Genomic DNA, 12,989 nt, shown 5'->3' with positions numbered 1-12,989 from the left:
GGGAAGTTCCGAAGAACAAAGGGACCTTGGCATGTTTGTCCATAGATCTCTGAAAACGGAAAGACAGGTAAATAGGGTGGTGAAAAAGGCATGTGGCAACCTCGCCTTTATCAATCGGGGTATAAATTACAAAAGAAGACAGGTTATGATGGAGTTGTGTAGAACTTTGGTGTGGCCACAGCTGGAGTACTGTGTGCATTTCTGGTCACCACATTATAGGAAGGATGTGAATGCACCGAAGCGGGTGCATAGGAGATTTACCAGGATGCTGCCTGGGATGGAACATTTAGAACATAGAACAGTACAGCACAGAACAGGCCCTTCGGCCCACAATGTTGTGCCGAGCTTTATCTGAAACCAAGATCAAGCTATCCCACTCCCTATCATCCTGGTGTGCTCCATGTGCCTATCCAATAACCGCTTAAATGTTCCTAAAGTGTCTGACTCCACTATCACTGCAGGCAGTCCATTCCACACCCCAACCACTCTCTGCGTAAAGAACCTACCTCTGATATCCTTCCTTTATCTCCCACCACGAACCCTATAGTTATGCCCCCTTGTAATAGCTCCATCCACCCGAGGAAATAGTCTTTGAACGTTCACTCTATCTGTCCCTTTCATCATTTTATAAACCTCTATTAAGTCTCCCCTCAGCCTCCTCTGCTCCAGAGAGAACAGCACGAGCTCCCTCAACCTTTCCTCATAAGACCTACTCTCCAAACCAGGCAGCATCCTGGTAAATCTCCTCTGCACTCTTTCCAGCGCTTCCACATCCTTCTTATAGTGAGGTGACCAGAACTGCACACAATATTCCAAATGTGGTCTCACCAAGGTCCTGCACAGTTGCAGCATAACCCATGGCTCTTAAACTCCAACCCCCTGTTAATAAAAGCTAACACACTATCGGCCTTCTTCACAGTTCTTTCCACTTGAGTGGCAACCTTTAGTGATCTGTGGATATGGACCGCAAGATCTCTCTGTTTCTCCACATTCTTCAGAACCCTACCTTTGACCCTGTAATACACATTTAAATTAGTCCTACCAAAATGAATCACCTCACATTTATCAGGGTTAAACTCCATTTGCCATTTTTCAGCCCAGCTTTGCATCTTATCTATGTCTCTTTGCAGCCTACAACAGCCCTCCACCTCATCCACTACTCCACCAATCTTGGTGTCATCAGCAAATTTACTGATCCACCCTTCAGCCCCCTCCTCTAAGTCATTAATAAAAATCACAAAGAGCAGAGGACCAAGCACTGACCATGTGGTACTCCGCTAGCAATCTGTCTCCAGTCCGAAAATTTTCCATCCACCACCACCCTCTGTCTTCGATCAGATACAGTAAGAAGTTTAACAACACCAGGTTTCAGATAGCCAGTTACCTATCCAATCGGCCAACTTTCCCTCTATCCCACACCTCCTTACTTTCATCATAAGCCGACCATGGGGGACCTTATCAAACGCCTTACTAAAATCCATGTATATGACATCAACTGCCCTACCTTCATCAACACACTTAGTTGCCTCCTCAAAAAATTCAATCAAATTTGTGAGGCACGACTTGCCCTTCACGAATCCGTGCTGACTATCCCGGGTTAATCCGCATCTTTCTAAATGGTCGTAAATCTCATCCCTAAGGACCTTTTCCATCAATTTACCAACCACCGAAGTAAGACTAACCGGTCTATAATTACCAGGGTAATTTCTATTCCCTTTCTTAAGCAGAAGAACAACATTCGCCACTCTCCAGTCCTCTGGCACCACCCCCGTGGACAGTGAGGACCCAAAGATCAAAGCCAAAGGCTCTGCAATCTCATCCCTTGCCTCCCAAAGAATCCTAGGATATATTTCATCAGGCCCAGGGGACTTATCGACCTTCAGTTTATTCAAAACTGCCAGTACATCCTCCCTCCGAACATCTATTTCCTCCAGCCTATTAGCCTGTAACACCTTCTCTTCCTCAAAAACATGGCCCCTCTCCTTGGTGAACACTGGAGAAAAGTATTCATTCATTTAAGTTATGAAGAGAGGTTGGACAGGCTTGGATTGTTTTCGTTGGAGCAAAGAAGACTGAGGGGCGACCTGATTGAGGTGTTCAAGATTATGAGGGGCATGGACAAGGTGGATAGGGAGTAGCTGTTCCCCTTAGTTGAAGGGTCAGTTACGAGGGTACACAAGTTAAAAGTGAGGGGTGGGAAGTTTAGGGGGGATTTGAGGAAAAACTTCTTTACTCAGGGGGTGGTGACGATCTGGAATGCACTGCCTGGGAGGGTGGTGGAGGCGGGATGCCTCACATCCTTTAAGAAGTACCTGGATGAGTACTTGGCACACCATAACATTCAAGGCTATGGGCCAAGTGCTGGCAAGTGGAATTAGGTGGGCTGATCAGGGCATTTCATGTGTCGGTGCAGACTGGATGGGCCGAAGGGCCTCTTCTGCACTGTAGTATTCTTTGATTCTGTAAATCCATGCATTGTTTTCTTTATCAGAAGCATCACAAATCCAGTAAAGTGCTTTATATCATTAAAATATTACAATTATGCCCAAGGAATTTAATAAATAGGAAGAAAACAGTGGGGTTCCATGTTTCGCCTGAATGGCTCAGAATCTTTCCCATTCGCATCCTTTCATTCCTATGTTACAACAGTGACTGCACTCCAGTCAGAATTTATTTGCCTTGGAACTTCTGCAGTCATGAAACTCACTGGGAAAATGCATGTTTTTTTTTCTGTGAAGAAGGGAAATTCAGATTTTCTCTGGAGAGATGATGTGTTTAACATATTTACACTTATCCTGCAGGCACTGCCACTGGCACTATTCCAAGTACCATCTTGTCCTATTCAGACTTCATCTCCCGTCCAGAGGATCATACCAGCATCATTCGATTTGACAAAGAGGAGACAGAAAAGTTCTGTCGCATTGTCATCATTGATGATTCGCTTTATGAAGAGGAAGAGAGCTTCAACATCACACTCAGCATGTTCATGGGTGGTCAGGTTGGCAAACAATATCCCACTTCTCGTATCATCATTCTTCCAGATATGGCTGATGGTAAGTCATATATACACATGGTAGACCTGTCAGTTATCCTATTGCATTAAAATTATCTGGATAGTGGGCTTACAGTTGTTAGAAAAGACAACTGGTCCATAAGTTAATTGATTGCTAATTAGGAGGGGTGCATGTTAATTGGTGTTGATGGTATTTACTTCCGTGTGAGCTTTTTGATGTATATAAGTAGTCAGCTATTAGGTAATGGGGGAAAATGTCAATTGTTAGCATTCGGGCATAAATGGAGAGGGGAATAAAAATATTATAAAGCCCATTACGCTCACTGTCTTTCAGTTTATGCACAGCACCCACTTGGCCCATTTTATCACTTTCTTGCTGACTTTAATTAGGTGTGTCAGTGCTATGAGAGGTAGTGACAGGCTACAGACAGAAACATAGGGACAAGATTTGGCCATTTAACCCCTCGAACCTGTTTTGCTGCCAATGAGATCATGGCTGATCCTTCACATATCCAATTTTGCCACAAATCCCTTATTACCTTAAGTTAGCAAAAATCTATTAATCCCAGTTTTCAACTTAGAGCTAATCTAGTCTTGCTGTTTTATCTCCGGGGCTTTATTTAATTTTTAGAATGTTGAGGCCCACAGAAGTCTGCTGGCAATGATGTGATGGGTGTGAGTGGGAATTTGGACACCTGGACTCTGTCACTGCAGGACTAAAGGAAGCGTTCCCTCACACCAAGATAAGTCATTGCAGAGGTGGGAGGTGCAGGATGGGGACCAGAGAGGCAGTTATGTTCAAGGAGGCAGAAGAGACCACGCTGTGGTCGTGCAGCCCAGAGCTGGTCGGGTCCTCATGGTCAATGAGGAAACCAGGCCTCTTTTTAATGCGATTATAATTGCTGCCAGATTTGCCAGGCAGGTCTGACACTCAATGAGAGTCGCATAGCAGGGTTTAAAATTAACACTGGAAATCAAATAATGTTGAATGCCTTCAGATTTTAAATATTTATGAGCCTCTTGCTTGCCATGGCACAGACTTCGATGAGCCACACAAAATTCAGGAGACAAAATATTAGTTGGTGGCAATGTGGTACGAATAGAGAGATGAGTACTCTATGGGTCCGATCTTATCAAGTGCAAGAGGGTGAGGCAGGGTGTGGCTTTCTGATGGCTTTTGGCAGAAATGACAAACACACGTCATCCCACCATGATGGTTGGCACCACAAATTGTCATCGTCAGTTCCCGATGTTGTGACAAGCAAGGAATGCAAAAGGCCATTGAGATTGGTGGGACCAGAAGATCCCGCTAGCAGGAAGGGCAACACCGAGAAACCACTATCCCTCGGGAATCAAATGGAATCAGCAAGTCTTTGGAAATACGGGTATGAGCGCCAAATCTCCTCTGACAGAGGTTGTTTTCCCTTGCTTCACAAACTGTTTAATGCACCACTGAAGGACACAAAACCTTTCCTCCAATTTCTTATTATTAGCTTGGTTTTCACAACTCACTACTTATTCCTCCTAACTATATATCCAAAGACAAAAAATATCCGAATAGCAGAACACAAAGGGATAGTGATAGATTGAGTGGTCAAAAATGTGACAGATGGAATATAATGTGAGAAAATGTGAACTTGTCTCCTTTGGCAGGAAGAATAGAAAAGCAGCAAATAATTTAAATGGAGAGAGATTGCAGAACTTGGTGCTACAGCAGGATCTGGGTGTCATGGCACATGAATTATAAAATGTTAGTATGCAGGTACAACTTGTGATTAGGGAGGCAAACGGAATGTTGTTATTGCAAGAGGAATGGAATATGAAGGTTGGGAAGTTTTACTGCAACTGTACAGGGCCTTGGATAAAACCACCTCTGAGTACTATATACAGTTTTTGGTTTCCTTATTTTGAGATTCATAGATGTTTACAGCATAAAAGGAGGCCATTCAGTCCAGCATGTCCATGCTAGTCCACAAAAATCACTAATCCTATTTTCTAGGACTTGGCCCAAAGTCAAAGGTTATGGCAGCGCAAGTGAATATCTAAATACTTCTTAAATGTTATGACAGTTTCTGACTCAACCACCTTTTCAGGGGGTGAGTTCCAGAATCCCATCACTCTCTGGGTGAAAAGGTTTATCCTCAACTCCCCTCTTCTCTTAAATCAATGTCCCATGGTTATTGACCTCTCTACAAATGGAGAGTGCCTTCCTAAGCACCCTACATATGGTCCTCATAATTGTATCCACTTTTATCAGGTCCCCTCTCAACCTTTGCTGCTCCAAGGAAAACAGCCTCAGACTATCCAATCTCTCCTCATAGCTCAGACCCTCCAGCCCAGGCAGTATCCTGGTAAATCTCCTCTGCACCCTCTCTAGTGCAATCACGTCCTTCCTATAACATTCGAGGTTATGGGCCAAGTGCTGGAAAGTGGGATTAGTGTAGATTTAGTGTAGTTTTATCGCTGTAGACTCGATGGGCCAAAGGGTCTCTTCTGTACTGTATGATTCTATGTACTATAACATGGTGACCAGAACTGCATGCTGTAATCTAGTTGTGGCCTAACCAGCATTTTGTATAGTTCCAGAATGACCTTCCTACTCGAGTATTCTATGCGTCGCTAATAAAGGCAGGTATCCCACCTTACCTAGCTACTCTGCCCTGCCACCTTCAGAGATCTGTGGATATGCACTCCATGGTCCTTCTGATCTTCAGTATGTTCCAGGGTCCTAACATCCATAGCGCAATCCTTTGCCTTGTTAGTCCTCCCCAAGTGCAATACTTCTACCTTTCCAGGTTGAATTCCATTTGCCACTACTCTACCCACCTGACCAGTCCATTGGTATCCTCCTGCAATCTCTGGTTATTCTCATCTCTACTATTTACCACCCGACAAATTTTTGTGTTATCCATGAACTTCTTGATCATAGCCCCTACATTAAAGTCCAGATCATCAATATACATCATAAATAGCAAGGGCACCAGCCCACTGAAAACCAACTCCCAGTCACATAGTTCTTCTTTGTATAGTGATATAATTACATAAGGAACAGTTCAGAAAAGGTTCACTGAACGCATTCCTGGGATGAAGAGCTTATCTTATGAAGAACTTTTGAACAGGTTGGCTCTATACCCATTGGAATTTAGAAGAATAAGCCATGAACTTATTGAAACATAAAATATACTGAGGGGTCTTGATAGGGTGGATACCTGGAGGATGTTTCCTCTCATGGGGGATACAAGAATTTGGTGACAATGTGAGAATTTTTTTTCTCAGGGGACCATTGGTCTGTGGAATTACTTGCTCTCCATTAACTTCTGTAGAGTGTAAAACCATGCTGTGTATAAAAACCAACAGTGCATCTTATACCATCAGACAGGTTGGGGTAAAGTTGGCCTCAATGACATTTGTAAAAAATTAATACTGAAACTAACCTCAAAAACATCCTTTATTGTCGTAGTGAGCTCCTTTTAGGGACGAGGTTTCGGAGGGTCATGTGACCCATTTTGCCAATCAGGCAGAAGTGTGCGAATCCTGGAGTTGAGCATGGGCTCTCCAGGAAGCCTGGAGACTGGGGTCGAAGCAATCAGTAACAGCTTTTTAACTCTCTGTATATAGTCATTCCTGTTAATAAATAGTTCTTTAGTTATTCCACTTGGTGATCGCCACTCTTTCTGAGATATTGCATTTGGTGATGAGGATCAATGAAGCATTTTCCATTTGCCACGGAAAACGGTAGAGCAGACTTTGTGTACATGTTGGTAGCTCGTCTATCCAGCAGTCAGTGAGTTATCATAATGCTTCTGCTCAGACAGCTTGGGGCATTTGACCCTAATTTGGAGGATTGGGTTCAATATGTTGAACGCCTGCGATACTTCTTCAGAGTAAACAAAATAGCGGGGGAGGAGAAGCAGAAGGTAATTTTGCTAACAGCCTGTGGTGTCCATACCAATAGGTTGATAAGCTTGACTTCTCCGGACGCTCTTGACATTAAAACCTTCAAAGGACTCATAGAAATGAACGTGGCACAGTGGTTAGCACTGGGGACCTGGTTCAATTCGCGGCTTGGGTCACTGTCTGTGTGGAGTTTGCACATTCTCCCCGTGTCTGTGTGGGTTTCCTCCGGGTGCTCCGGTTTCCTCCCACAATCCAAAGATGTGCAGGTTAGGTGAATTGGCCATGCTAAATTCTCCCTCAGTCTACCCGAACAGGTGCCAGAGTGTGGCGACTAGGGGATTTTCACAGTAACTTCATTGCAGTGTGAATGTAAGCCTACTTGTGACTAATAAATAAACTTTAAATAGTAAAAGGGCATTATCACACAAAGCTCTGTGACTATGAAGAGATATAAGTTTAACTCGATAACAAGAGCCCTCGGGCAGGTGATAGAAGCTTTCACGGCCAGGTTGAGGCAATCAGCTGAACATGTGAATTTGGGTCTACCCTTAATGAGATGTTGAGAACCGGCTAGTATGTGGGGTGAATAATGCTGCCATATAGAAAATACTGTCAGCAGAAATACCCTAAAGAAGGCATTAGAAATTGCTCTTGCTATGGAAAGTTTAGAAAAACGTGCGATGGAAATTCAAAGCTTGCAAGCTGGCGAGTTCCACCAGGTTTGGAGGGAAACTGCCAATGGCAGTAGTGCCAGGGATGTGGCGAGAGAACCAGAGAGAGTGCAGAGGTAGAAGAGATTCAGTCTACAAACGAAGAATGTGAAGAATGCTATTGGTGTGCCCACCCCTAGGAAAAGTATAGGTTTAGGGAAGTGTGTATTATGCCTTTGGGAGAAAGGGGCAGATAAGTATCAAGTGCAAAGCTGAACAGGAGCTACCCGGTGCTAGAGGAAAAAAAATCTGCTCCACTGCACAGCGAAGAGAGTAATTCTGAAGAAGGATCAGGTGTATTCAGATTGAACGCTATTAAGATGGGCAAAGTGACTCCCCTCACTAATGGTTAATGGAGGTAGTGGGAGAACAAAAAGTAGTGGGAGAACAAACTCATCAATATCTACAGGGAGGGTTCAGCCCCTGAGATTAAAAAACACTGCAACCAGGCTGGTGACGTATATGGATGAAGCTATACGGATTTTGGGAACAACAACAGCATCTGTAAGTTATAGACAGCAGTCTGTCCAAATGCCTTTAATTGTAGTGGAGGACAAAGAGCCAAGCTTGATGAGATGTGATTGGCTTCAATAAATGAAATTGGATGAGATAGAAATTTTAAAAATTAATGAAGGGGACCTACATGACATCCTCAAGAGATACCAGGAGATATTTCAAGAAGAACTGGACAAAATACTAGGCTTGAAAGCCAAAATTTATGTGCATCCTGAGGCTACACCAAAATTTTACAGAGCAAGGCTTGCATCCTTTTCACTCCGTGAGAAGGTGGAGACTGAACTTAGATGGTTAGAAGATTTGGGTATTATCAAGCCTGTGCAATTGGCGGAGTTAAGCTGGACAAAACCATTGGAATATGTGGGGAGTATAAATTAATGGTAAATCAAGTGGCAAAATTCGACATTACACGATCGTGCGATGGACCCTTTTTTTTACTATTTCCGGTTTAGTGAATTAGCGCGACCCCGATAACATTCGCGATCACATTTTATGGACCCCAACCATCGTGTTAAAACGGGGCTCCACTGTATCTCATACCTAAAATCGAGGACCTATACGCCAAAGAAGCACCAGCCCCAAAGAAAGTGTCAGAGCTAAAATATTTTCTTGGAATAGTAAATTATTATGGAAGTTTTATTCAAAACTTGTCTACAATATTGGCACCACTACATGCATTATTAAATAAATGCCAGAAATGGTACTGGAAGACACTGCAAAATGAAGCTTTCAGATAAGTGAAACAACCCTTGCAGTTGTCCTTTTAGTCCATTTTGACCCTTCAAAATAAATCATTCTCACTGGTGATGAATCTCCTTATGGAATTTGAGCTGTTTCGTCACATAAAATGAAGGACAGCTTAGAAGGACCCATCAGCTATACTTCAAGGACCCGAACTGATGCAGAAAAGGCATCCTCTCAGATCGAGAAAGAGGGGTTGGCTATCATTTTTGGGATAAAGAAATTCCACGAAAATATTTATGGACAGCATTTCACAGTAATTACTCATCATTTTGGTAGGAGGAATCAGAAGACAGGTTAAATGGAGAGAGACTGTAGGTGAGTGAAGTACAGAGGGATCGAGGTGTTCTGGTGCAGGAATCACAAATAAACTAGCAGGCAGGTCCACCAAGTAGTGAAGTAGGCAAATAGCATTTTGGCCTTTATTGCAAAGGAGTTGGAGTATAAATATAGGGAGGTTTTATTGCAATTGTACAGGGTGTTAGTAAGCTCTCACCTGGAATACAGTTTTGGTCCACTTATCCAAAAAAGGATACAGTAAAATTGGCGACAGTCCAAAGGAGATTCACCAGGCTAATTCCTGGGACGAGAGGGTTGTCCTATCAAGAGAAACTAAATAGGTAGGGTCTGCATTCCTTGGCATTTAGAAGAGTGAGGGGTGACGTTATTCAAATATATAAAATCCTGAGGGGGCTCAGCAGGGTAGATGGTGAGACGTTTTCACCAGTGGGAGAGTCTCGAACAAGGGGACATGGCTACAAGGTAAAACTGAGGTGTGCAGAAATTTCTTCCCATAGAGGGTGGTGAATCTCTGGAATGCTCTGCCCCAAAGGATGGTGGAGACTGGGCCATTAGAAGTATTTAAAGGCAGTAATTTATTTGAAGAAATTCTTTGTATGTACACCAGAAGAGGTTTAGGATGAGCGATGTTCTGTCGTAATATTCAGCAGAAAGACCTTCTATAAACTATAACTTTATTGCTCATTAAAATTCACCTTTTTCAATTATGTATCATCATAGGACTTAGGGAGCAGAAGTAGGGCGTTCGACCCTTTGAGCCTGCTGTGCCATTCAATGAGATGATGACTGTTCTGGTTGTTGTCTGCTCTCTGCCCTGCATAACCCTTGCTCCCTGCTTTATCAAAAATCTGGGTAAGATGTTCTGTCAGAGAGTCGGTGCTGACTCAATGGACTGAATGGCCTCCTTCTGCATTGTATGGTTCTAAGATTACCTTTCATTCTTATAAGCTCCAGTGGATATAGAACATAGAACATAGAAAAACTACAGCACAAACGGGCCCTTCGGCCCACAAGTTGTGCCGAACACATCCCTACCTTCTAGACCTACCTATAACCCTCCATCCTATTAAGCTCCATGTACTCATCCAGGAGTCTCTTAAAAGACCCTATTGAGTTCGCCTCCACCACCACTGACGGCAGCCGATTCCACTTGCCCACCACCCTCTGTGTGAAAAACTTACCCCTAACATCTCCCCTGTACCTACCCCCCCAGCACCTTAAACCTGTGTCCTCTCGTAGCAGACATTTCCACCCTGGGAAAAAGCCTCGTGAGAGTCCACCCAATCTATGCCTCTCAACATCTTATACACCTCTATTAGGTCTCCTCTCATCCTTCGTCTCTTCAAGGAGAAAAGACCAAACTCCCTCAGCCTATCCTCATAAGGCATGCCACTCAATCCAGGCAACATCCTTGTAAATCTCCTCTGCACCCTTTCAATATTTTCCACATCCTTCCTATAGTGAGGCGACCAGAACTGAGCACAGTATTCCAAGTGGGGTCTGACGAGGGTCTTATATAGCTGCATCATTATCCCCGGACTCCTGAACTCAATCCCTCGATTGATAAAGGCCAGCACACCATACGCCTTCTTAACCACCTCCTCCACCTGCGGGGCCAATTTTAGAGTCCTATGGACCCGGACCCCAAGGTCCTTCTGATCCTCTACAGTACTAAGAGTCTTTCCCTTTATATTGTACTCCTTCATCCCATTTGTCCTACCAAAATGGACGACGACGCATTTATCTGGGTTGAAGTCCATCTGCCACTTCTCCGCCCAGTCTTGCATCCTATCTATGTCCCTCTGTAACTTCTGACATCCCTCCAGACTATCCACAACCCCACCTACCTTCGTGTCGTCGGCAAACTTACCAACCCATCCCTCTGCTTCCTCATCCAGGTCATTTATGAAAATGACAAACAGCAAGGGTCCCAGAACAGATCCCTGGGGCACACCACTGGTGACCGACCTCCATTTAGAAAAAGACCCATCTATACCCACTCTCTGCCTCCTTTGGGCAAGCCAGTTCTGGATCCACTGGGCAGCAGCCCCTTGGATCCCATGTCCTCTTACTTTTTCCAGAAGCCTTGCATGGGAGACCTTATCGAACGCCTTGCTAAAATCCATATAAACCACATCTACCGCCTTCCCTTCGTCAATGAGTTCAGTCACATTTTCTAAGAACTCCACCAGGCTCGTAAGGCACGATCTGCCCTTGACAAAGCCATGCTGAGTATTCTTGAGCATACTAAACCTCTCTAAATGCTCATATATCCTGTCCCTCAGGATCTTCTCCATCACTTTACCAACCACTGAGGTTAGACTCACCGGTCGGTAATTACCTGGGCTATCCCTATTCTCCTTCTTGAAAATAGGAACCACATCCGCAATCCTCCAATCCTCCGGCACCTCTCCCGTCTCCATCGACGACGCAAAGATCATCGCCAGAGGCTCTGCAATCTCTTCCCTCGCCTCCCACAGTAACCTGGGGTACATCCCATCCGGACCTGGCGACTTATCTATCTTGATGCCATTCAAAGATTCCAGCACAACCTCTTTCTTAAAGTCCACATACTCAATCCTTTCAGTCCACCGCACGCCCGCAGTACATCCACCCAGGTCTTTCTCCTCTGTGAAAACCGGGGCAAAATACTCATTGAGCACCTCTGCCATTTCTACTGGTTCCGTACAGACTTTCCCGCCTTCATCTTTTATAGGCCCCATTCCTTCACGTCTCATCCTTTTACTCTTCACGTATTTATAGAACGCCTTAGGGTTCTCCTTAATCCTACCTACCAGGGCCTTCTCGTGACCCCTTCTGGCTCTCCTAATTTCCTTCTTTAGTCCCTTCCTCCAAGCCGTATACTCTTCTAAATCCCTATCTTCGCCAAGCTCTCTGAGCCATTTGTACGCTTTCCTTTTCTTCTCGACTAGGTCCCGCACAGCTTTCGTGCACCACGGTTCCTTTAACCGACCAACACCTCCCTGTCTGCTCGGAACAGGATGTTATTACATAAAGTAAACTGAGCTATTCATCCTTACAGTTGTTAACATCTACAAATCAAGGCGCGTTCATCAATGCATGGACTGGGGTACATTTTCCAGCCCCACCCACCATGGAAATAATCGTGGGCGGGACGGACAATTTGAAGAACCATTTAAGGTCCATTGACCTCCGATAGGGATTTCTAGTCTCGGGGTGGATGCAATCAGAAAATCGCACCCATACCCTCGGGTATGGTTACATAGTTGTTAGCACTGCTGCCACTCAGCGTCAGGGACCCAGGTCAATTCCGGCCTTGGATGACAGTGTGGAGTTTGCACGTTCTCCCCGTGTCTGCATGTGTTTCCTCCGGGTGCTCCGTTTCCTCCCACAGTCCAAAGATGTGCAGGTGAGGTGAATTGGCCATGCCAAATTGCACCTTAGTGTGTCTCAATGTGTAGGTTAGGGGATGAGTGGGATAAATATATGGGGTTACAGGAATAGGGCCTGGGTGGGATGCTCTGTCAGAGATTCGGTGCAGACTCATAGAAGCATAGAAACATAGAAAATAGAAGCAGGAATAAGCCATTCATTATGATCATAGCTGATCATCAAATTCAATATCCTGATCCCGCTTCCCCCATATCTCTTCATCCCTTTAGCCCCAAGATCTATTCCTAATTTTTTCTTGAAATCACACAAAGCTTTGGTCTCAACTACTTTCTGTGGTAGTGAATTTCACATATTCACCACTCTCTGGATGAAGAAATTTCTCCTCACCTCAGTCCTAAAAGGTTTACTCCTTATCCTCAAACTGAATCTACCCTATC

General features: G+C 44.3%; 1 protein-coding gene across 1 annotated transcript in view; it reads left to right on the top strand.

Moving 5' to 3' along the window:
• Positions 1-12,989, top strand: part of frem3 (Fras1 related extracellular matrix 3) — a 209,039-nt gene that overhangs the window by 91,961 nt on the left and 104,089 nt on the right. Inside the window, exon 6 of the mRNA XM_078212092.1 lies at positions 2,802-3,053. Within this exon, the coding sequence (XP_078068218.1) occupies positions 2,802-3,053 (252 nt within the window). The remainder of the gene's footprint in view (positions 1-2,801; positions 3,054-12,989) is intronic.

This window comes from Mustelus asterias, chromosome 1 (assembly GCF_964213995.1).
Source record: "Mustelus asterias chromosome 1, sMusAst1.hap1.1, whole genome shotgun sequence".
Lineage (NCBI taxonomy): Eukaryota > Metazoa > Chordata > Chondrichthyes > Carcharhiniformes > Triakidae > Mustelus > Mustelus asterias.
This window is presented reverse-complemented; position numbering and strand designations above follow the sequence as displayed.